The sequence below is a fragment of the Buteo buteo genome, chromosome 15 (genome assembly GCF_964188355.1).
Source record: "Buteo buteo chromosome 15, bButBut1.hap1.1, whole genome shotgun sequence".
NCBI lineage: Eukaryota > Metazoa > Chordata > Aves > Accipitriformes > Accipitridae > Buteo > Buteo buteo.
This window is the reverse complement of record NC_134185.1, coordinates 9,687,335-9,708,894: the sequence shown is the minus strand read 5'-3', so window position 1 is coordinate 9,708,894 and position 21,560 is coordinate 9,687,335. Positions and strand designations below refer to the sequence as shown.

The following is a 21,560-nucleotide window of genomic DNA, read 5'->3' as shown; positions in this document are numbered from 1 at the left end:
AGCTACTAGTTTTTAAAGCTTCCCCTTGAAAAACTTCACACTGGATTCACAGAAGAGAGGCTTTTCAGTACGGGTTCTCTACTGTGCTCAGTGTTACTCAGCGGTGAGCACAGACTACCTCCGGCACGCAGCGAGTGTCAGTGTTGCACAGGAGCCAACCAAATGGGGTGCACGTGCAAATACTAATTCTCTCTCTGAGCAATGAAATACAATCCATCCAAGCCATTTCCTCACAGCATTATCTGCTAAGCAAACACCACTAATTCCTCAGATACTTAAAACAACAGTTAATTTGACAGAGACCGATTAGGGATTGTGTGTTTCACATCTAAGAAATAATTTTCTTATTTAACTTTATAATGATTTGCAATCATAATTCTTCTTAGAACTAACATTAACTTTTTGTAATCTATTTCATGTAGGAAATCAACTTAAAAATAAATTTTTAAGTTATCTATAAAAATAAGGGCTCTCATGATTCTTTCACTTCAGAAAAAAATATCTTAACTTCATCCTCTAACAAGACTGATCTCTCAGTTCTCACTGAAAGCTAAATACTGCCCAGGGCCTTGAGGTGATGGTATTATTATGGCGAGCTTGTTTCACAACTCAAGCATCAAAGGCCACCCTCACCTGATGCTTGGCCATCTCCATTCCCTCCAAAACCACCGTCTTAAAGTCCTCCTGTTTGTCCTGTGGAAGGAAAGAGGAGAACTTTCAGACTGCATTTCATATATCAAAATAATACTTTGCCATGAAGGCCGTGCAGTTGCTTGGTTGGGTGCCATGCTTCAGCTAGAAAAATCACCTGCCCCAAAGAGTCCGCAGTCCAGAAACGGCAGACTCTGGAGCTAGTGTGGCCAAGACACTATTAGACAATAACAGCACTGCCAGCTTCTTCTGTTTATTGCCCGTAGTGCCGAAGGAGGTTTTTAAGCACATTTCCTTCAGACAACAGAGCCTGAGCAACACCATACTACATGAATCTGAGCATTAGTCAGAGCGCCCTGAAGGAAAATTAAGATCCACTGGAACATTTTTCTCAGAAACAGTTACTTTCTAAGAAAAACCCGCAGCCATATGCAACAGTATTCTCCTCTGCACAAAGAAGAAATGGCCTGGAAGTCAATATTCATTACCTCATGTTTATCTCATCTGCATACCCCTAGCTATGGTTCACAGTGTGCAACTGCTGCCGTGACTAGGGGGTTCCAGAAGTTCCAGGAAGTTTTCTATATTCTTGAAGCATGCTGTGTAGAAGTCCTGACTTCAGGCATCTATCTCAACATACAGTACTTACCAGCCTGTATGTTTTATGCACCCTATGTAATTTATAATTCACTCAGAGAGATTATTTGGAGTGTGACAACTCCAAAGTGACAACTTTTTAACAGGTATAGCACCCTACATTGAAGATCAGGGTCAGAGGCTATGCCTGACTGGCAATCAAAACTGATTATTCCTGTATACATGTGAGAAGAGAAATTTAGTCTCATCTTCAGTTCAAAAACCAATAAAATAAAGAATACAGATGTGCTTCAGATACTCGTTTTACTCCCTGTAGTTGTGAGCCTTGCTTGAATAGTTCAGATCTGCCTGCAACAAAGTTATCCCTAAATTTTATGTAGCCACTTGCATGTCAGTAGTAGTTTCTTTACTCAGTGAAAACATTCATTAGAGATTGTAAATGCAGTAGCTACAGCAAGCTGACAGTGTTTCAGCCCTGACAATGTTATCTATTTAGAGCGAAACCCAAGAATGAAACTTCAAAGCTTTCTCCCATATGGCTTCGAGCTTCTTCCCTGTTTCCCTGGCCCACCCAGCAACCTTTCCCAGTATGATGTCTGCCCAGGGGGGCTCTGTCCTCACAGCAGGAGCAGCAAGTGTCTGACAGCAATTTTCTTACTTTGTGACAGCAGAAGGAAACTCCCTGGGACAGGGCTTGGCCAGCTTCCACCAGCTTCATTAGCAGATCAGGCCTCCACCCCACCCAAAGTACGGTTTTAATATAACTCATGCACCAACATAATGACAACCCTAATTCTGCTCCCACCCTACAAACTGCACAGCCAAGATTTCCCTAGAACTGTTTCTACTGCTCTATGCCCTCTTCCATTCATTGTAACTGCTTCAGGGAAGAAACCCAGCCCTCCCTGGCTCTACAGAGTCTCAAAACACTTGGTTCTGTCATTTTTAGGAATGCAACAGTTTTCTAAACATTTAAATGTGATTATTATTAACAAAAATGCTTTTCTACTTCAAAAGGTAGCTAGTTATACTAGTATCTACATATATGACTGGCTATCTGAAAGTGATTTTATGTTAAAATGTATTAAGACACTGAAGCATGTTTTACTTTTTACTCAAATAATACAAACAATACTGTTAATTGGAAACTCCAAAGTCACTGACTATAGTAGGTTTGGGGTTTTTTTGCTGTTGGTTTGGGGTTTGTTTTTGGTTTTTGTTTTATATACCTACACGTGGTTTTTGCCTGATGCTGACTTGAGATTACTCCAGTGGGAATCTCCCACACCAGATAAACTCCTTTCCATTCTTCACCGTTTAAAAAAAAAAAAAAATCCAAAACAAAACAGTGCTGTATGTTACTGTACATGACAGTTTTCAAGGAGAAGCATAACTGGAAAAAAGCAACATACCTTTGCTTTTTTTCGCAGCAGTTTTGCTAGACGCACCACATACGGTTTGAATTCCCTCTGATGCGTACCCTGTCTTCGTACTTCCAAGCCCGAATCATCTGATGCTTCTGGAATAAAAGCCCAACGATACCTGTCATGAGATAACACAAGCAGACGTTATCCTTACTGAACATGCAGGCTTTTCTGCTAGATCTAAAAATGTGAGTGGATGAGGAAATCTAGTTAAGTATCAGAGAAAGAGTGTGGGGAAAAAAAAAAAACCCCACAACAAAACCAAACCAAAACCAACCCACATAAAACACATCAGACTTTGATAAGAAAGAATAGGAAAGGCACATTCTGAAAAGCAGGAAGTAACATGGCTGAGAATGTAGCATTGTCTTTTTTCCTTTAGAGTTTCTTAAAGTAGTTAAGGATTCCAAGAGCAAGATAAGGCAGAGAAGCTTATTTAAGGATTCCAAGAGCAAGATAAGGCAGAGAAGCTAAAAACAGTAGTATTCACATCTTCATTGTGTGCAAGAGAACTGAAAGCAATTCTGAATTATAAAATAAGTTACTTAAAACATTTTGCTGCACATTTGCAATGCATACTATTAAAACACAAAATGTTCTCATCATTATACCATGTTGATAACAGAAACTCATTTATTTTACCTACTCATAGGCCAACAAGACCAAGTGGACCATCACCCCCCCCCCTCCCCACCTTGCTGCACTGCAAGGACTGGCTACTTGCATTATAAATTATAAACTATAAAGGAAATCAAAGTTTCTGTCCTTAAAACTTCAATCCAAGCCTCCATGAGAACACCACAAAAGACACTGTGATTCAGCATGACTGTTGTCTTTCCAGAAATGCACAGTAATGACCTAAATAAAACCAGGTTAGCTAATAACAGAGATTAGGACAGCTTGGAGTACTGAACAAGAATTATGAGCCAAGTCCCCAGAAAAATAATAAAAAATAAAAATAAAAAAATGAAGAACCCTTCAAGATTAGCTTTAGATTTAGAAATACTACAGGGCACAAACTGACACAGTGTGTACAAGTCCTTCCACCCTCTATCCCACACAATCATCTTTTAAGTAACAAGATAATTAAAGGTGACAAAATGTCTACAGAGCTGCGCCAGGGCAGCAGCTCTCTGTCACCCCTGCACAGTGTGAAGGAAGAGATGAGATACTTTGTTTTGTCTTTGGTGGCCTCTCATTTCTAGGGTCTTCAGCAAATGCCAGTTGGTTTACATTCATTTTTTTCCAACAAAACAGGATTGCAGAGGCACTGAGGAAGCAGTTGGCACACATGAACACTACCAACCAAGAAAAACCTATGGGGTCCCCTTCACAAGCAGGTTTGTTGCGACATCTTCCAGACAGATCATGCAGGAGTAATAAGTGAGTCATGCTGAGACGACATATAGTCATCTGATCTCATGCATTAGTCACTGAGACATGTGGGTTTATTTTGAGTTCTTAGACATTACTGCAACTAAATACTTTAAATAATAAATACTTTAAAAATAAAATACTTGAATAAATCACTATTACTGATTAGCTCACAAGTGTGGAGAATCTCTTGCCACAGGCTAAATCAAACCAGCTTGAACTCATTTGGTGTGTAGAATCATTTGCTCTGTGGGCCACTCTGACACTGGGAGGGAGTGAACTGTGGGCTGCCCTGGGTGGAGGCCAGAAAAGGAAAGGAAATATAGGAAAACAAAGATTTTTATACACTAGCATGGACAAACATCCAAAAACTTAAGTGACAGTGTCTTCTACTCACATCTGAAACTGAGGCAGGTTTTCAGATGGTAAAGCTAGGGCCAAGTCCAAAAATTTGCAAGCGGACAAGTACAGGTTCAACCATCTCTGGCTATTGTAGGATGTGGAGAAACCATTGCCACCTGTGTACGTCGTCTCCAGACCAGCAACAGATGGGCCAGAAGTTCTAAAATAAATTATACCAGGCAGGTGAGTTATAACAGCCTTCTGCAACTATGGGAACATCATCCTTCTGACTTGCCTTTACAAACACACAACTCTTTATTTACCAACTTAATCCTGAATCCATAAATCAAACCAGAACACTGCAAGTCTGTGCTATGGGTGGGGTTTTGTATGTTTATATATATGTGTGTGTATACATGATAAAATGTTAATATATAATAAACATGTTAAACTGCATCTCATTCCCATCAGACGTCCAAATTAAGAGAAAGTTTAAAATTCCCAGTCATACCAACATTATTTTAGGGAAAAATTCTTCAAAAGAACAAAGAGAATCTAGAAAAAAAAAGAGAAGAACAACACTTGTGCAAATAACTCCTGTTCTTTTGAGAAATCTGCCTTTACTGCTGGCATTGACTGAAATCAGATCATACTGTGTGGAAGATAGATGGGATAGAAATGGACAACAAAACAAGAAAAAATATCTACCTCATCTTTATGTCTTTCTAACACTAGAAAGAAACGACATTTTTATTTAGACCAAAAAAAAAAAGTGCATCAGTAGTATTTGAAGTAAGTGTACAATACAGAAAAGCTATAAAGTCATGCCATGCATATTTTAATTGCAGAAGCAGTATAATTTTAGTCAGGAAGACAGAACTAATATACTTGTGTAGCATAATTTACCTTAGTGGTTTATGAGCAATCAGACAGTGGGATTTTTTTTGTTTTGTCCTGAAGAGTATGTCCCTGTTACTGCAGTCAGACTGAACCACTCTTTACTTATCCTTCTCATCTGAGCTTGACAATTCTTTCTAAGACAAATTATTTTAAAGAATGACTCAACTGCCCATCAGTATGCCAGGAGACTGTTATCATGTTAAACAAGCTGGAAGTTCGTAAGTTTACCTGGAAATGTCTTCATCAGCAGTGAGCTCCTGTTCCATCAGTAAAAACACTTGTACCTGAAGATCAAATGCTACATTTTAATACCATTTTTTAATGGACTGTGACTCAGGAAAATGCTGTAGGGAGGCCTGAGTAATAAGCCTTAGAGGAACTCTTTAGGGCTTTATTTCCATTCCTGAATGATGAAATAACCCCCTGAACCATGAATGGACACTGGCACCCTAAAGCTCTTTCATCCCTTATATATAGGTTGAGTCGCACAAGGGCCATAACAGTCTCTTTTACGGCCAGGAAAGCTCTCAGAGGCTAATCCACTCCTTAGAGAGCAAGACCTAAAGGAAATGAGAATAAAGAATCATGTAATGGAGCAGTCAAGCTCAGGTGTGAATTCCCAGAAGTAACACAGTCCTGTCTACTGAAAGTAGTTCAAGGACTGTCGTAGCTTGTGTAAAGGCCAAGGGACAGCACAGGAATCAGAGGGTTACATTAAATAGAATGGGTTTCCTAATACTTATGCTATTGAAAGGCTCAAAATTAAATGCATCTATTGCTAAAACAATGCACTTGATCTTTAAAATACTTTATATAGCTTTTCTCCTTCTATTGCTTAGATCTGTGGTTAACTAAGGGCTAGGTTAGGTGCCTACAGATCCAAAAAAAAAAAAAAAAGTCATAGCAGTGGTTCTGATTTGCAATCTGTGTTAGCCAGTCATTTGGGAACTCCTTGACTAACAGGCTAAACAGATCACAGGATGCACCAACCACTCTCCTCCATTCCCATTGCCAAAGCTGAAACCCAAAAGAGCGCGTCAAACAGCCAACACCAGAGACTCCACAGGTAGCAGCTCTGAAGACAGATGTTTATCCTGTCTTGTTATGCAGAGTAAAACAAGAGAAAGAAGAAAGTTGAGTTGAGCCTTGAATAAATATAGTTACAAAATTTCAGCCACAATGTGATCTGAATGACCATCAACTGCCAATACAACATGGATTCTTACTCCTTTATGTGGCTTCTCATCCTCATTGCTGGAGGAAGAAGGCTGAATGACCAGCAAAGTAGAAACAGGGAACACTGAGCAGAGCAGGAGTGGGAATGGTGGAGAGGGTACACATACGTAAGCAGGAACTGAAGTAGGAGTCAGTAGGGAACAATGAAAGAAAATGCAAACTTAATTCAGAAGACATCTGAACAGCTTAAATAGCGTAAGACAACAGATATTCCATTTGGTTGCAAAAAATGGACATCAGGACTATGAAAATAAGTCAGCTTTCAATTTGTCCATTGTACATTTACATGTACAATATCTAGAAGATATTTTCATAAAAATGTTGAGGAGGAATAAGGTTGTGTCTCAAATTTGCACCAGTCTTCCAAATCCTGAATGCTAACTGCAACTCACCAGTTCAGTGATCATGGTTGGCCAAAGCGAGGTAAGGTGTTGCGGAGACATTCTTAAAAGCAATACTCTGAAAAACAGGAACACTTGGGAATGAAGGGTGGGCACCTGTGGCAAACGGAGACTTTCTACCAGCCTTTCTGAAACAAAAAGCCAAGAACATTTCCTCAGTTCAGAATAATTCCAACTAGCATTTTCTCCTTCCCTCATTTACTTTCAAAGTATCTGCCACATTACTGTTTCAGTACTTTGCTACAGTTTTATTCTGTCAACATAAAAAATAACCACTTTTACCAAGCAACAAACAAAAGCAAGAAACCTCAAAACAATGCAGTTGCATATTTTGATTGAAGTTCTACACATAAATGCAATAGTGCATCTGGGAGTTTTGTTCGTCTTATGCAGAGTTTCACCCATCACAGCTAGGATACATTATCACTATTAATAAAAGACTGCATCATCATGGTACATGGGATATTACACAGGGACGATACACTCTTATTTAACCATAACCACCTCTAAGCATTCAACATATACAGACGCAGATAAATAAAGAAATTTTTCAGTCAAACCAACACATGCACTTCACAGTCCAGACCCGTAAAACCACCTGATATCTTGAACATAGTAAACCCAGCTACTGACTTGACTGAGGAGAAAAAAAAAAACCCCAAACCAAAACCCAAACAACTTCAAAGAATAAATCCTGGAACAAATGAAACAAGAAAGATGATGTAATTGACTTTCCATATAGAGGAAGAGACCAAAGTGTCCACCTTGGTAGCACTAAAAAACAATATATCTAGAAGCTGCTGCTGTAACTATTTGCATAATCTTAGAATAAAACTAAGCAGCTCCCATTCCCAATCACTTAATGTAAAAGGTCACTAGAAGAGATATTCTTCAGTGATAAATAGGACAAATAAATAGAGCAGCAGAAAAAACAGCTAGAGCAGTCAAGAATTCAAAACTTCAAGGTCAGCCTTTTCATTTATCCGTAATTGATAGGTGTTTATAGCTCGGATGTTCATGTCAAAAGGCACACTGCAGGTACCCAAGGACATTGATCAAGGTATAAAATGACAGATCAGTGAAATAATCTGGGTAAAAGTCAACTGGTAAATCACAAAGTCTGTGTAGTTCGTAATCATTTAAGACTGAAAATGTTTTAAACAATATCTGCAGAAGCTTTGCATCCAGCCACGGAAAAGGTAGTGCACACCGATATTCCATGGGACAAGTTTACCCACTGTTACCCTGTCATACAAACATTCCTCAGTTAACATCAGAGTCCAGAAGTCCACTAGATGATATGTTTTTTTACTGACCTTGTATGTCTGGAAGGTATTTCTGGTATTGGTCTATCTCACTACTAAAAATTGCGAAAGCCAGTCTCTTCAGGAGCATAGCACGCTGTTCCAGCTCTGCGTCTCGATTAGCAAACAGATTGAGAGAACTGCTCTGAGCCACAGCCACTCGTGCTGAAAGAGAAAATGCATAGTGCAGAGACAAACTTCAAAATTTCCCTTCTGTTTCACTTTAAGGCACAAATAACTCTTACTTTCGTTGCATTAATGTAGTTCAAAAAACAGATGTTAAGATGATGCATGTTCTGCAATTTGTATTTTTAACCACAGTGATTTAAAATACATGTTGAAAGAAAATTTGTAAGCATACACAATTGTGCCTGCGTTTGGGAGCTTTTGGGAAGGAGTTTAGCCTTTTTTTTTTTTTTAATAAACAAAATTTGTACATTTATGTACAGTCAGAAGTTTGGAAACTGCAGAATCAATTTTTCCTTAAGCAGAGTTAGTGTCAGGTCTTTTTAAAAAAAAAAAAAAAAAACAACAAAAAAACCCCCAACAAACCAAAACCAAACACCCACCTCCCCCGCAAAAAACCCCAACCAACAAACAAAAAAACCCCCAAAAACCCACCCCCACCCTCTCTGCTCAGTCAACTTTGCCATATAGGCAAAATTCACTGTGTGCCAGGTTGGTCTCAAATTCTCTCACTTCAAGTTATCTTATTTATGGATCTCCAGAAACAAGTAGTTCAAGAAAACATGAAAAACATTGAATAAATCAAGCAGATTGAAATAAATGTTGAACAAATGTTTTCTTTGAGATATTTGTTTTCCCTTTTTTTAATGTTTCCCTTGGAGAAAAGTCACTACTACATCAATAAATACTTACTCATCAAATCTCTGAATGTAGTTTTGTCATGTGTCATCAAATTATCCATAATAGCTCTCCAACTAAAAGAGGAAGATTGTACACAAATCAGAAAAGCAAGAAAAAAAGCAGGAATTTACAGAAATATTTACGGAGCTTTTTTTTCTTTTTTAATTCAGGCTAAGGCTTCCAATCCAAGCTCTTTTCTACATAAGTACCATTTACTTGGTGCGATTTGATCTGAAACTGTAACTGTATTTTTCGAACGCCCTTCTCAAAGAAAATAAGGGATGCCACCCAGAGGGAACTTGACAGGCTTGAGAGGTGAGCCCGTGGGAATTTCATGAAGTTCAACAAGGCCAAGTGCCAGGTCCTGCACATGGGTCGGGGCAATCCCAAGCACAAATACAGGCTGGGCAGTGAGAGGATTGAGAGCAGCACTGAGAAGGACTTGGGGGTGTTGGTTAACCAGAAGATCAACATGACCCAGCAATGTGTGCTCACAGCCCACAGAGCCAATCGTATCCTTGGCTGCACCAAAAGAAACGTGACCAGCGGGTGGAGGGAGGTGGTTCTCCCCCTGTACTCCACTCTTGAGACCCCACCTTGAGTACTGAGTTCTGCTCTGGGGCCCCCAACATGAGAAGGACATGGACCTGTTGGAGCAAGTCCAGAGGAGGGCCACGAAGATGGTCGGGGGCTGGAGCCCCTCTCCTATGAAGACAGGCTGAGAGAGTTGGGGTTGTTCAGCCTGGAGAAGAGAAGGCTCCGCGGAGACCTTACAGCAGCCTGCCAGTACCTAAAGGGGGGCTACAGGACAGATGGGGATTTATCAGGGAGTGTAGCGATAGGATGAGGGGCAGTGGTTTTAAACTGAAAAAGGGTAGATTTTGATTATATGTAATGAAGAAATTCTTTAGTATGAAGGTAGTAAGACACTGGAACAGGTTGCCCAGAGAGGTTGTGGCTGCCCCATCCCTGGCAGTGTCCAAGGCCAGGCTGGATGGGGCTTTGAGCATCCTGGTCTAGTGGAAGGTGTCCCTGCCCACAGCAGGCAGGTTGGAACTGGAGGATCTTTAAGGTCCCTTCCAACCCAAATCATTCTATAATTCTATAAAATGTTAACCACTTTTTTCTCATAGAAAAAATAAACTTAAAAAAAATAATCTCACAATTGAAAAAAATAGGCTTGTGCATAGGAATACCTTAGGTAAGCGAGTTTCACATTTCATGTGATAATCTAAAACACAGAACATCCCCTTAATTCCTCTCAACAGAGATCTGTTGGGAAATTTTGGTCCACATTATATATCCTCTTGTGTAATGGTATACATAACATTTGTAACAGCCATCGCTATAAGCAGGAAAAAGAAAGTCTTACTGGTTAACACAGGAAGCATCCATCTGGAAGAAACTGGAATCCATAAAGAGGTCAAATGCTTCCTTTTTCCATGCCCTCCTTGTATACTGATACCCACTAAGACTGCTTAATAACTGGACACAGGCTCGATAGCTGGATGCATTGTGAGCACTAAACAAAAAAAAGAAAAAGTCAACATAAAACAATTTTGAATTGCTGCTTTATAGTACGTTTGATAGACATCTAATCCTTATCATGCCTGTTTCAACTTAAGTGTCACCCACCAAATTTCAACTGGCTGTAGAGATGCACATCAATTCAATAAATTGTAAAGATACCTGTGATTACGGAGGTAGGGAACAACATAGTGCATAATATTTACAAGCAAAGGAATAACCCTCTCTTTTTCATCACTGTAGAAAACCATATCCAAGAGATGAGCCAAAACCTATAAAAGGAGAGGAAGGTATGTTAACATGCACTCTCAAATTGATTTTTATCTACTATTCAGCATCTTTTTGTATCATATCCTTCACTGAATGTTTAAGTTTATGATAGAAGTGATCTAATTTCAGGTACTATAAAAAATCCAGAGTATAAAGATCCCACCGTTTTTAAAACAAACTAAGGTAAAACCACAGAAGCATGAACTCCTGGGCAAAGCATTCTACAGAATAAGCTAGAAACAAACAACAAAAAAAATTCAAAGATTGACTGTGATTATCAGCAGTAACCAACACATACCACTAATAACACACAAAGTTTGCCACCAAAAAAGTTTGCTATACTACACATCTGAAAAGCCACGCTTTACACCTCGTCCATCTCACTGAATCTTCACAACTGGGTTAGGAACAAAGTTTTATGTATTACATGACAGGACCCAGAATCCATTCACATCAGTGCTTCCCACCAAATCGCCTTCCCCAAGCTTCTAGTCCAAAGCTTTTCACAATATAAAAGTTTATTATAAGACAGCATTTATTATATCTGAGGAGATATTTACCTCAGAAAGTAAGGTCAAAGCATGGACACTATAAACAGATGGAGTTATGTTTGAAGTTTCCATTGCTGGAGACAACATATCTAAATAAAGATAATAATAAAAAACCGTCCAAAGTTAGTTTTCTTATGCCATTATTTACCTTACAAGTATACTTTAATAGCACATATTTTGAAGATGTACAGACTTTGCAATATACGCTGTGTAAGATACGTATGCCTGAACAATACTGAAGCATTTTTAATGCATTCAAATATAGTAAAGCTATCCTCTTTGTTCATTTTGGCCTCATAATTAATGTTTTGTTTAAAATAAAGATGAAAATGAAGCTACCTTCAACATCCGATTCTAAGTTGTTTCCATCAACCACAATCTTGGGGGAAGGCTTAACCTCTAAGTTTCGTCTTAGCCAAGTAGTCTGTTCCAAGGAAGAACCAGCAATTGCCCCAATGGCATCCACTATCTTGTGTGTTACATCCTGGTAGGAAAAAACCCAAGCATTTTAAGAACTTTGTGCAGAAGGGCTGTATTTGTTGTCCTGATGTGTTTTGGAGGAAAATCTATATAACTAACTAAGTACAGAACTGTTTTCAAATCGCTTCTGTTCTATATTATCAGTGATTAATAACTCCACAGAAAATGAGATTTTTTTTCAACAGATTATAAACAGTACTAAGTAGAAGATAGTAAAGAGTTATTTCAGACTACAGAACTGATATATCAGACAATTCTAGTACATTCAAGCATTTATGGTTCAACATTTTCGAAAGAGACATACATACAACAGATTTCTTACCTGGAGATCTCTTTGATCTTTCTTATTCTCCAGGCTTGGGTTTTTCATGATGAACTCATTAAGAACACTGAAAAAATAGAAGTATATATGGATTTTCTTCTCACAATACATTATTCAGTAATTTTAAGAGCTAGGACAAGTCTGAAGAAATTTACGTGCACAATACTTATTTACTAAACCTTCAGTCACTGCTACTTATCAATATTCTAGAAAACATCCTTTCACATTTAAGTTAAACTATTATGGTATGATCAGAATTATCAAGAACATGTTTAACTAGACTATACATAAAAGTATCTTTAGAGGCAGTTTACTAGGGAAGATAAATTCCAGAAATTCAAGAAAATGGTCCTTGAAGTTTTATAGAGAAAATCACATTCAACATTTTATTTCTAACACTCCACAACCAGCTTTCATGCTGGGAATGAATTCTCTCTAGTGGCCTACAAATCTACATACACCTAAGAAATAGTCATTGTAGTTATTTTCTAAGAAAAATCAGAAACATAAACCTACTGTTTAAAGAGCCTGAATCGCTCAAATAATCAGCAAGGTAAGATCGTTGCTTGTATCATGTTATAATATAAAATTTAATATATGTAACCAATCCTCAGAGAAGAAACTAATTCGTTAAACCCCACAGAACTCGGGCAATAGCTCTACCACTCAAATAAGTGATAGAGATTTGAAAACACTAACACTTCAGTATGATGCCACACATTTGAATTTATTTGGAAATCACAAGTATCAAGATCACTTACCCAAGTATGAGGAATTGTCCCGGAGCTGGAAGACCAACCTGGATGGAATCTTTTAACAGAAGTAGCAGTGCTGCCCAGCTATCTACTAAGCTGGTCACTGGAATCCTAAGAGAGAGAGCAGCAATGGCAATGCAAATGGCATAATCTCCCTTCAGGTATTCCCCATTTCCTTTCTACCTCACAATTCTCCTAGCAGATATTGTGAATCAACATCCATACAGATTCTTTAGTTTTTCATTTAATATTAGGTGACTACATCAAGTCATTAAGAAAAGAAGGAAGGCAGAACCACCAGTGCACTCGAAAGACATGCTTTTCAGTCCCCGGTTGGAATGGTACCAATGAGTTACAGCACAATTAAAATCAGCTTTCTGTGTGCAGGGGGCAAATTTCCTGCAGGATTATTAGGTAGGGGAAGAAAGGTGATGCAGAACTAGGGAACTCACAAAATAAATCCCTTTCTTTTTTGTGACACCTATAGCTCAAGACCATTCTTTCTTCATGATTTATATTACACAGGCTATTTCTCATCCTAGGGATTATAAAAAGATGTAAAATATTCAAATTTTCCATCTGCTTCTGGATGACAGAAATAAAATTTAACTTCTTGGCTTACCTTTGAGTATAAGCATAGAAAAACTGCAACATGCAGACTTCCAGTGAAAGATGTTTCTAGAAAAAGATACAAAACTTGTGTCATCTAAGAAAATGACTGTTTTTCCCTCACTTGCCACAGCAAAACTGACAATGCTAAAATGTTACTGCAGTGTCTGAATATACAGTTTAATTCATTAACAGGATATTACAAAAGTCCATTTAGGCATCTCTCTATAAAGTTATTCTTCTCCTCTTTTTTTTTTTTTTTAATTCCCTCTTTTTCCTTACTTCCCTTTCCCACCTGAAAAAAAAAAAAACCAACCAACCAACCTGATGCTAGGGTATGCACCTGTTTTCCTAATGTAAGCAGCCTATCCCCACAAAACACAGTCTTGTACAGAAGCAGTAAACAGGATTCTGGAGTTGTTCAGAAATGGTAATGACTTTAGGAGGTATGATTTCCCTCCAAAAGTTCATCTATCTATTACATATTGTGAAAATTTTCACACTGTACTGCTCAAGTTTGTGAATGAAGTATCCATATCATCACTGTTCTAAGCTTCAGTAAAAGGACATTTAATAAGTCAATAGCATCTCTACAGTGTTCATACCTTGTCCTTTGCTATGGCTGGAGGCTGCTTCAAAACTTCTTTCACTGTTTGTATAACGGTCTCTGTTCTCATAACACTGATAGAGCGAACTAGCTCTACCAGTAGAAGTTGTTCTTCACCTGCTGTAGGAATAACCTAAAAGAATCAAATGTTGTCACAGATTATCATCTGTGCCAAAATTAAGGCAGCTGGCCTCATGGGATTGAAACGTTAGTAACTAACAGTTCACCTAGAGACTTGGAATCACTGATTCTTTTCCTGAAGAATTCAGGAAGATTATCCCATTCTAAAATAAATTGGTAGCTCCCTGACAGTATAGTTGCTCATTAGAAATATAATATAAATATTTTTCACATGTCATACTACGTATTTTTTCACTGGAATGGCTGAATTTTCTCCTTACTGCTTCTAAATCACTTAAAGTTATTACCACTATTTGAAGTGACCACGGTAGTATAAACATACCTTTGTCCTAGAAGTATTTTTATTTTGCCTCCTTTCATTCCACACAAAGGCAATGGCAGCCATGAAGTGAACACCATGATTCATTGAAATTGGACCCAAAAGTTCAAGAATCTGCTGCCTCAAATTCTGAAATGTGGAAGCAGAATACATACACCTTTAGATAAGCACCTCAGCATTATGTTCAAAACAGCTAGCTATAAAGGCATACTTGGATTGTAACTATCATTAACTTTTATAAAAATGGAAGGATGCACTCAGAGGGTTCATAAAGCTCTATTCTACATCTGGCACTCTTCAATCATCTTCTTCATGACTAAGACAAGGGAAGATAAAATACACTTGTTAAATTTGCAAATGGTCATGAAGTGGGAAGCAATTGATAGAAAGGTACACAACGAAAAATGATCTGAAAAAAATCAAAAAGCATCCTGAAAAAAGATAAGCTGCAATAAAGGGTTGATCTTTGCATGCAAAGGTAGGGATAAACAACTTTAGTGATTCAGGATGAGAAACTATTTAGATAGTGGTGCTACAGAAAAAAAGTCTGTGGATTATAGTGGATCACAAACTCACCATGATGACTTTGCAAGGAAGGGGAAAAGGGCATTCCTAAATAGCAGCACCTCATGAAAGACATTAAATATTTCCCCTGAAAGAAGATACCACATACCATGTCCAGTTTTGGACACCTTACTTCGAGAAACATACCACAAGCTGACAGAACTCAAACTCTAAAAAGAAAGATTAGTGCTATGGAATATGACCTACAAGAAGTGGCAGAAATGGGTTTGTATATAGTCAGGAGAAAAACATGTAAGTGGGGATATAACAGTTATCAAATGTGTGCAAGGTAATTAGGAAGGGGAAAGGAAGATGATGCTTGTGTCTGCCACAAATAGTGATGGACTTGCTTTGTAGCAAGTGAGATAAAGATTAATAAGTAGGGGTGGTGGGGAAATACCAAAAGAAAGAACACGCTACTCTGGGAGACTGAAATATTCACTGCTGAAACTCTTAATAACATGGGTTTTAAGCATGTCAGAAGTTAGAGGCACACTTGGGTCAGGAAATGTATTTCCTGAGCTGTCTTCTTGACCCGTTTTCTATGACAGGAAGATTTCAGACAAAAATGTACTTTCTGTCTGTTTTCTGAAAGCCATTGTTATCTTGGTCAGAGAATTGTCTAAGCTTGCAGGAAACTGCTATATACGATCCCAGAGCTTGACTATACACTTTATGCACTTGCCAAGAGTGTGGTTGCCAAAGCAACCTAGCTGTACTGAAGCTTAAAAAGCTCATTTATACTTTAGACACACAATTCTGTACAGTTCCACAGTTTCGTGTCTTTTTAACCCCATACACCACCTCCAAGGCAGCCACAAAAGCATTAACCAATGAGGTGAAAAAGTAAAATAACCTATCCTGATACTACACCGAACAAGCTGAACTCAAACTGGACTTTTTCATATACAGGACAAGTTGAGTACTCTTTTGAATACTATGAGTTTTGGCAAACTAAAGAAAAGCTGGAATGTACAGAAGAGTTAATGTTTAACCAGAGTACCAAAGCTTATCCTTTTTTCACAGAAGGAGCATAATATTATAGGCCATCAACAAGTACAGACCCCCTTTGTTTCAGTGAGTAGGAAATCCTATAGGCAGCACAAATATGACCACGGATGCCGTCTATGCAAAGACATGGAGTCTTACGTAAGTTAATTTTTACTCCTTCAATCTGAATGACGAAGGTTGAAAAGGAATTAACAGCATCGTCACAAACAGTACCTGATAGTATTCATACTAACTGAGGAAATCTTGTTTTTAAACATTTAAAATTTAAATGACATTTTCCTATTTAATAATGTGAATTATAAGAAGTTTGAACTGCTTCCAGTAAGAGGGCTAGGCAGCATTCTCAGTATAGTCCTATTTGACCCCTTCTCAGGTTCTCTTCTTTATGATTACTAGCTCACTATCTGCTCTGTCATTTCCAGCTCACTATCTGCTGTGTCATTTCCCCATGCACAGTGAAGTGACACCACTGTATGGATGAATATGGATGAATAAAGGAACTAGTTCAGAAGTGTCAGAGTACTAGAGGAGAGTTCTATCTTGTTAAGATTTTACATTAATATTTTAAATCTTCTGAGGCGTAAAAGGGTGGCTTAAATTTTTTCAGAATGGATTTAATTTTCTTTGTAGAAAGCAAAGACATTGTTGTCTGAATTGATACACTCAAGTTTAAAAGCATATTCAATACCCATTTATAAAAGCCTTGTTTGTGGGGTGGGCGAATAGATGAGGACAAAGGTATTAAAACTCAATTTACATTTAAGGGAATGGAATTGGATTTGGTTTGACAAAGGTACTAATGAACAACTTAAACAATATTATCCCTGATATTCTGACCTTTGTTGACCCAAGATTAATAGTGGTAATGGATGCAGCAGCAGCAGCAGTAGTTTTCTCTGAAGAATCTGCAAGGTGAAGGATGCTCCACAGCAAAGTCACAGAAGACATGATCATATGCAAGATAGATAGGATCCCATTGCGTGCTTCAACCAAGTGCTTCTGATCTACATTAACCAAAAGCTAGTGGATTTGAAGGGGAGAAAGGAGGAAGAGCATTAAATATCTACATAAATAGCTGTCCTGGTTTCAGCTGGGATAGAGTTAATTTTCTTTCTAGCAACTGGTATAGTGTTGTGTTTTAGAGAGAAGAATGATGATAGCAACAACTGAAAATATCAGTGTTCACCCAGACAAGGATTTTTCAGCTTCTCCTGCCCAGCCAGCAAGAAGGTTGGAGGGGCACAAGAAGTTGGGAGGGGACACAGCCAGGGCAGCTGACCCCAACTGGCCAAAGGGATATTCCATATCATGTGATATCACGCCCAGTATATGAACTGGGGCGAGTTGGCTGGGAGGGGTGGATCGCTGCTCAGGAACCAACTGGGCATCAGTCAGCGAGTGGTAAGCAATTGCATTGTGTGTCACTTACTCTGTATATTCCAATTATTTTATTATTATTATTATTATTGTCATTTTATTATTACTATTATCTTTATTATTTTCTTTCTTTCTGTCCTATTAAACTGTCTTTATCTTAACCCACAAGTTGTTGGGGTTTTTTTCCCCCCAATTCTCTCCCCCATCCCACTGGGTGGCAGGGGAGTGAGCGAGCAGCTGCGTGGTCCTTAGTTGCTGGCTGGGATTAAACCACAACAATAGCATAAGTAAAATAGCGTAAACTGAGACTTAACAGACATGGAAGCTTTCAACCTTAACTCTTTTTCAAAATAGTTTTTCAATAATTCTTATAGTATGTACAGGTTTTGAGTCTATTAAAAATAATAGTTAAAGAATCTTTTGACTCAGTTGTACAATATCAAATGTATTCTGAACATGTGAGGCCTCATGTCTACAGCAATCAATTTTGTATCATCTGCCTATACATTTGCAAAATAATTATTTCAGAATTTTAAGTGTAATTAATACTCTAGGCAAAATTATTTACTTGCACAGACAATAAACACTTTTCAGTTTCTTTTGAATAAATGGAAGGCAAAGGGGTGTAAGAACAAAAAAAAAAAAAAAAAAAAAAAGCAAAACCAAGATTTCAGAGAGAGCAGGACAAAAATTTTATTGTAGAATCTGGGCCAAATTCTTAACCGAGACAATGCTCAGAATATCACATCTAAAAATACCGCTTGACTAAAAAGACAAATTGTAAATATACAAATGGAGCAAAGAGCATGTTTTGACATATTGCAAGATGAACACAGTCCGGCCAGAAAGTAACAGGATAGACATCAGTCTGGGAAGTTCCACAAAACAAAGCCAGCTCTAAAAAGTGGCATTTTAGAGGTATGAAAGTTAAGGAATTCCTACTTTAGTTATTTCAGGGTAATAAAAACCCCAAAATCCAAAAAGCAAACCAAAACAAAATCTAAGGCTATTATCTTAAAAGTATAATTAGTAGAAAATTGTTTTTCTGTTTGAGAAGTGTGTATTATCAATAAAAACCATACTTATAGCTAAGACAATATATTTGGTATTTTTCCCACTCAGATCTTCATATCTGCTAATATAATCACAGTCCTTAATTTGACACGTACTGCATAAAAACCGCTCATACACCCAGATAAGTTTACCTGATGATACTGCGTAGATGGATCCAGGAGGCAGTAATGAATTATGGTTGTGATCCCTTCTAATAAAGTAAGAACCATATCTGGGGGAGTGACTGATGCCATCCAGAGAGGCCTAAAATAAGAGATTCATTTTTTTTAAATGGGTTAATCTGGTTGTAAATTAATTCAACACATTCAAATCTACTTAAAAAGATTATACACCTCTACATACACATACCTATTATCAGATAATCCTGTTTCATATTTATACTGCTGAATTAAATTATCCAAGTTCCTGCAGAGCTGAAGAGTCACTGAAACAACCACCCTTTGAAGAACTTTTCCCATGTAAGGCAACGTAGAAGTGATAAGGCCAATCCACTGGGGATGCATTTTACAGGCACAGTGCTGGTGTAAAGCTCGTATCACTGCGCAGAGAAACATGCCTTGGCAGGTTATTGGCTGGGAATGTAAATACTGAAGAGAAGTCATCGGCTGCTGGGGACCGATGTGCTCCAAATCTGTTATAACAAAGTCAAAGCCCGTTTCATTTTCCTCAGGCACAGTCATTACTCTGTGTTCTAGCACAATCAGCCGTTGAAGTACTTTTAAAAGCTGTGACTGCAGAGTACTACCATTGTCAAATTCATCTTCAGAAAAATTTATAAGGCTGTCTTCAGAGAAACCTTCTTCTACAGCCACTATGTTTTTTCCAGCCATCTTTTCACTGTGCCATTTCTGTGCACTGAAGATAGAAGATAGCAGACAATGCAGGATCACTTTCTGAACCTTGCATTTGGACAACATGTCTGAAATAAAACTAGGAAAGCCCTTTGCAGAGCTTTCTATCACTTTTGCCAACTCAGCAAAGAGAAGTGTCAGAATTTCTATACTCATCATTTGCATATTACGGTTTCCTATTAGATCTTGTGAGGTTACTTTAACATGAGTTGGATAGTGGCTCCGCATATAGTATAAACACAAGGAGATAAGAATTTCTATGTACATAGAGCTCCGAAAGTTATGGTTAGAATCAACTGGGATGTGGCTATAGAAATCCTTGCCCATAACAGATATTCGATGCCTGGCTAGAAGATTCTGGAGCAACGAAAGCTGAGGAGTGTATGCATTGTTGACACTGGTAGTGGAGATAGCACTTACAAAAGCTGAAGGATTTGTTTTCAGAATTGCTTTAATTGCAGAAAAAGCATACAATGTCCTTGAAGAGTCATACAGCTGGAGATAAAGCAGCACATGTTGATACAATGGATGGATATTAAAGTTGGGAGATTTTCGCATTCCTGGGGACCCTACATCACTTTCTATTTCTGAAATTTCTCCTTCTCCACAACTGTACCAGTTTTCTAAATCAAGGCCATCACTAAAGAAGACGTTTGTTTGTTTAAGCTTTTCTGTTTGTGCTTTCTTCTTCTCTTCATCTTTCTTTTTGGCTATTTTCACCTTAGGTTTTGCACCTGGTTGCTTACCAGCCTCTTTAACAATTGTTTCTTTTTCTGACATTTTTTCTGGTAGCTTTCCTTTAAAGCTGAACTGAATACTGCTGTGGCTTCGCTTTCTGGACTTGGATTCAGTGGAAGCAAGAGTGAGATCAGAGAGGGATTGCTGGCTTTCTGCAATACAAGGTGAAGAGTTATTTCTTGAAATTTCATCTCTTAAGCTCTCAAGTCCAGTCTCAGTTGAGGCTGATAACAATTGGGAGCTGTCATTACTAAGCAAACTACTCTGGCTACTTTGAATATTTTGATCTTCATTTTTTGTCATATCTACAGAATTATCCAAAGGACTGAATTTACATGAAGTATCCTCAGAGTATAGATTATGTTTAACTGGTTCAGCTTCTTCTCCGAGACCGCTTACAACTTTGCATATAAGATCTGTAACCACTTGTTGCACAATTTCATCAGGGGAATCTTCTCGCAGGGTCTGAGAGCTATCTTGAGCACTCAGGCTTTCCGTCTCCACTTCGTAACTGATGTTGTCTCCAGTAGATGACTGAGAACAGCCAGAGTCAGAACTCTGCAGTATTTCAACTTGATGGTCGGGAAGGTCAAAATCAGACACAACCATTGGTATGGTCTCACTGCTGGTACTTAATAAGGAAAGCCTGTCACTCAGAGGGTTGACAGTCAGGCTGAAGTTCTCCATTTCATCCATAGCAAGTTGTTTTTCATTGCTTTCTTTAGGTATAATAAGTTGTCCTTGGCTTACAGGCACATTGGAAAATGCTTAAAGAAAAACACAAAAAACTTTATACACATAATATTTTGTTCTACAGAATAAGAATTTAGAATTTAAACTATTACTGAGACTTCATATAATAAAGGCATGGTAAATAGTACCTTTCCACTTCACAGCAGAAAAAAAAAAAAATCTGTTAATATGCAAACGACACGCAGTCACATAACCAAAGCAAGATTACTTTAGCAGTAGAACTTAGCAAAAAACCATAATTCTCCCATGAAACCTTATGCAGTCTTATCTGCTTGTATTTTAATAAAAAGGAATTATTAGTATGTTACTAAAATTACACAATACATGCAAACACCTTCAAACCTTATCAGTATGTTTTCAGCCAGCCCCACATCAGTGCTCCCAATTCATAAAAGCATTTCATTTCTTGATTAAGCTTCAAGTCATATTCTTAAGTTCTACTGAAGTTCAGTAAGACATAAGAAAATGCTCTGCATTAAAATACTTGCATATCCTCTTAATTTGAGAGCAACAAA

The 21,560-nt window shown here is 38.0% G+C and overlaps 1 protein-coding gene across 7 annotated transcripts in view; it reads right to left on the bottom strand.

The window, feature by feature from the left end:
• The window catches only part of DOP1A (DOP1 leucine zipper like protein A), a 68,736-nt gene that overhangs the window by 2,150 nt on the left and 45,026 nt on the right, over positions 1-21,560 (bottom strand). For 2 of the 7 annotated variants that reach the window (XM_075046501.1, XM_075046503.1), the window contains 19 exons: positions 19,052-21,059; positions 18,835-18,946; positions 17,090-17,272; positions 14,681-14,806; positions 14,216-14,350; positions 13,624-13,679; positions 13,008-13,112; positions 12,247-12,313; positions 11,784-11,928; positions 11,454-11,533; positions 10,786-10,895; positions 10,469-10,618; positions 9,109-9,170; positions 8,242-8,394; positions 6,917-7,053; positions 5,517-5,572; positions 4,444-4,608; positions 2,661-2,790; positions 634-693 (listed from right to left, as the gene is read on the bottom strand). In XM_075046501.1, coding sequence (XP_074902602.1) covers positions 634-693; positions 2,661-2,790; positions 4,444-4,608; positions 5,517-5,572; positions 6,917-7,053; positions 8,242-8,394; positions 9,109-9,170; positions 10,469-10,618; positions 10,786-10,895; positions 11,454-11,533; positions 11,784-11,928; positions 12,247-12,313; positions 13,008-13,112; positions 13,624-13,679; positions 14,216-14,350; positions 14,681-14,806; positions 17,090-17,272; positions 18,835-18,946; positions 19,052-21,059 — 4,040 coding nt within the window. Of the gene's footprint in view, positions 1-633; positions 694-2,660; positions 2,791-4,443; positions 4,609-5,294; positions 5,423-5,516; positions 5,573-6,916; positions 7,054-8,241; positions 8,395-9,108; positions 9,171-10,468; positions 10,619-10,785; positions 10,896-11,453; positions 11,534-11,783; positions 11,929-12,246; positions 12,314-13,007; positions 13,113-13,623; positions 13,680-14,215; positions 14,351-14,680; positions 14,807-17,089; positions 17,273-18,834; positions 18,947-19,051; positions 21,060-21,560 lie in introns of those variants that run through there. The other 5 variants (XM_075046502.1, XM_075046504.1, XR_012653028.1 and 2 more) reach the window with 5 other exon arrangements.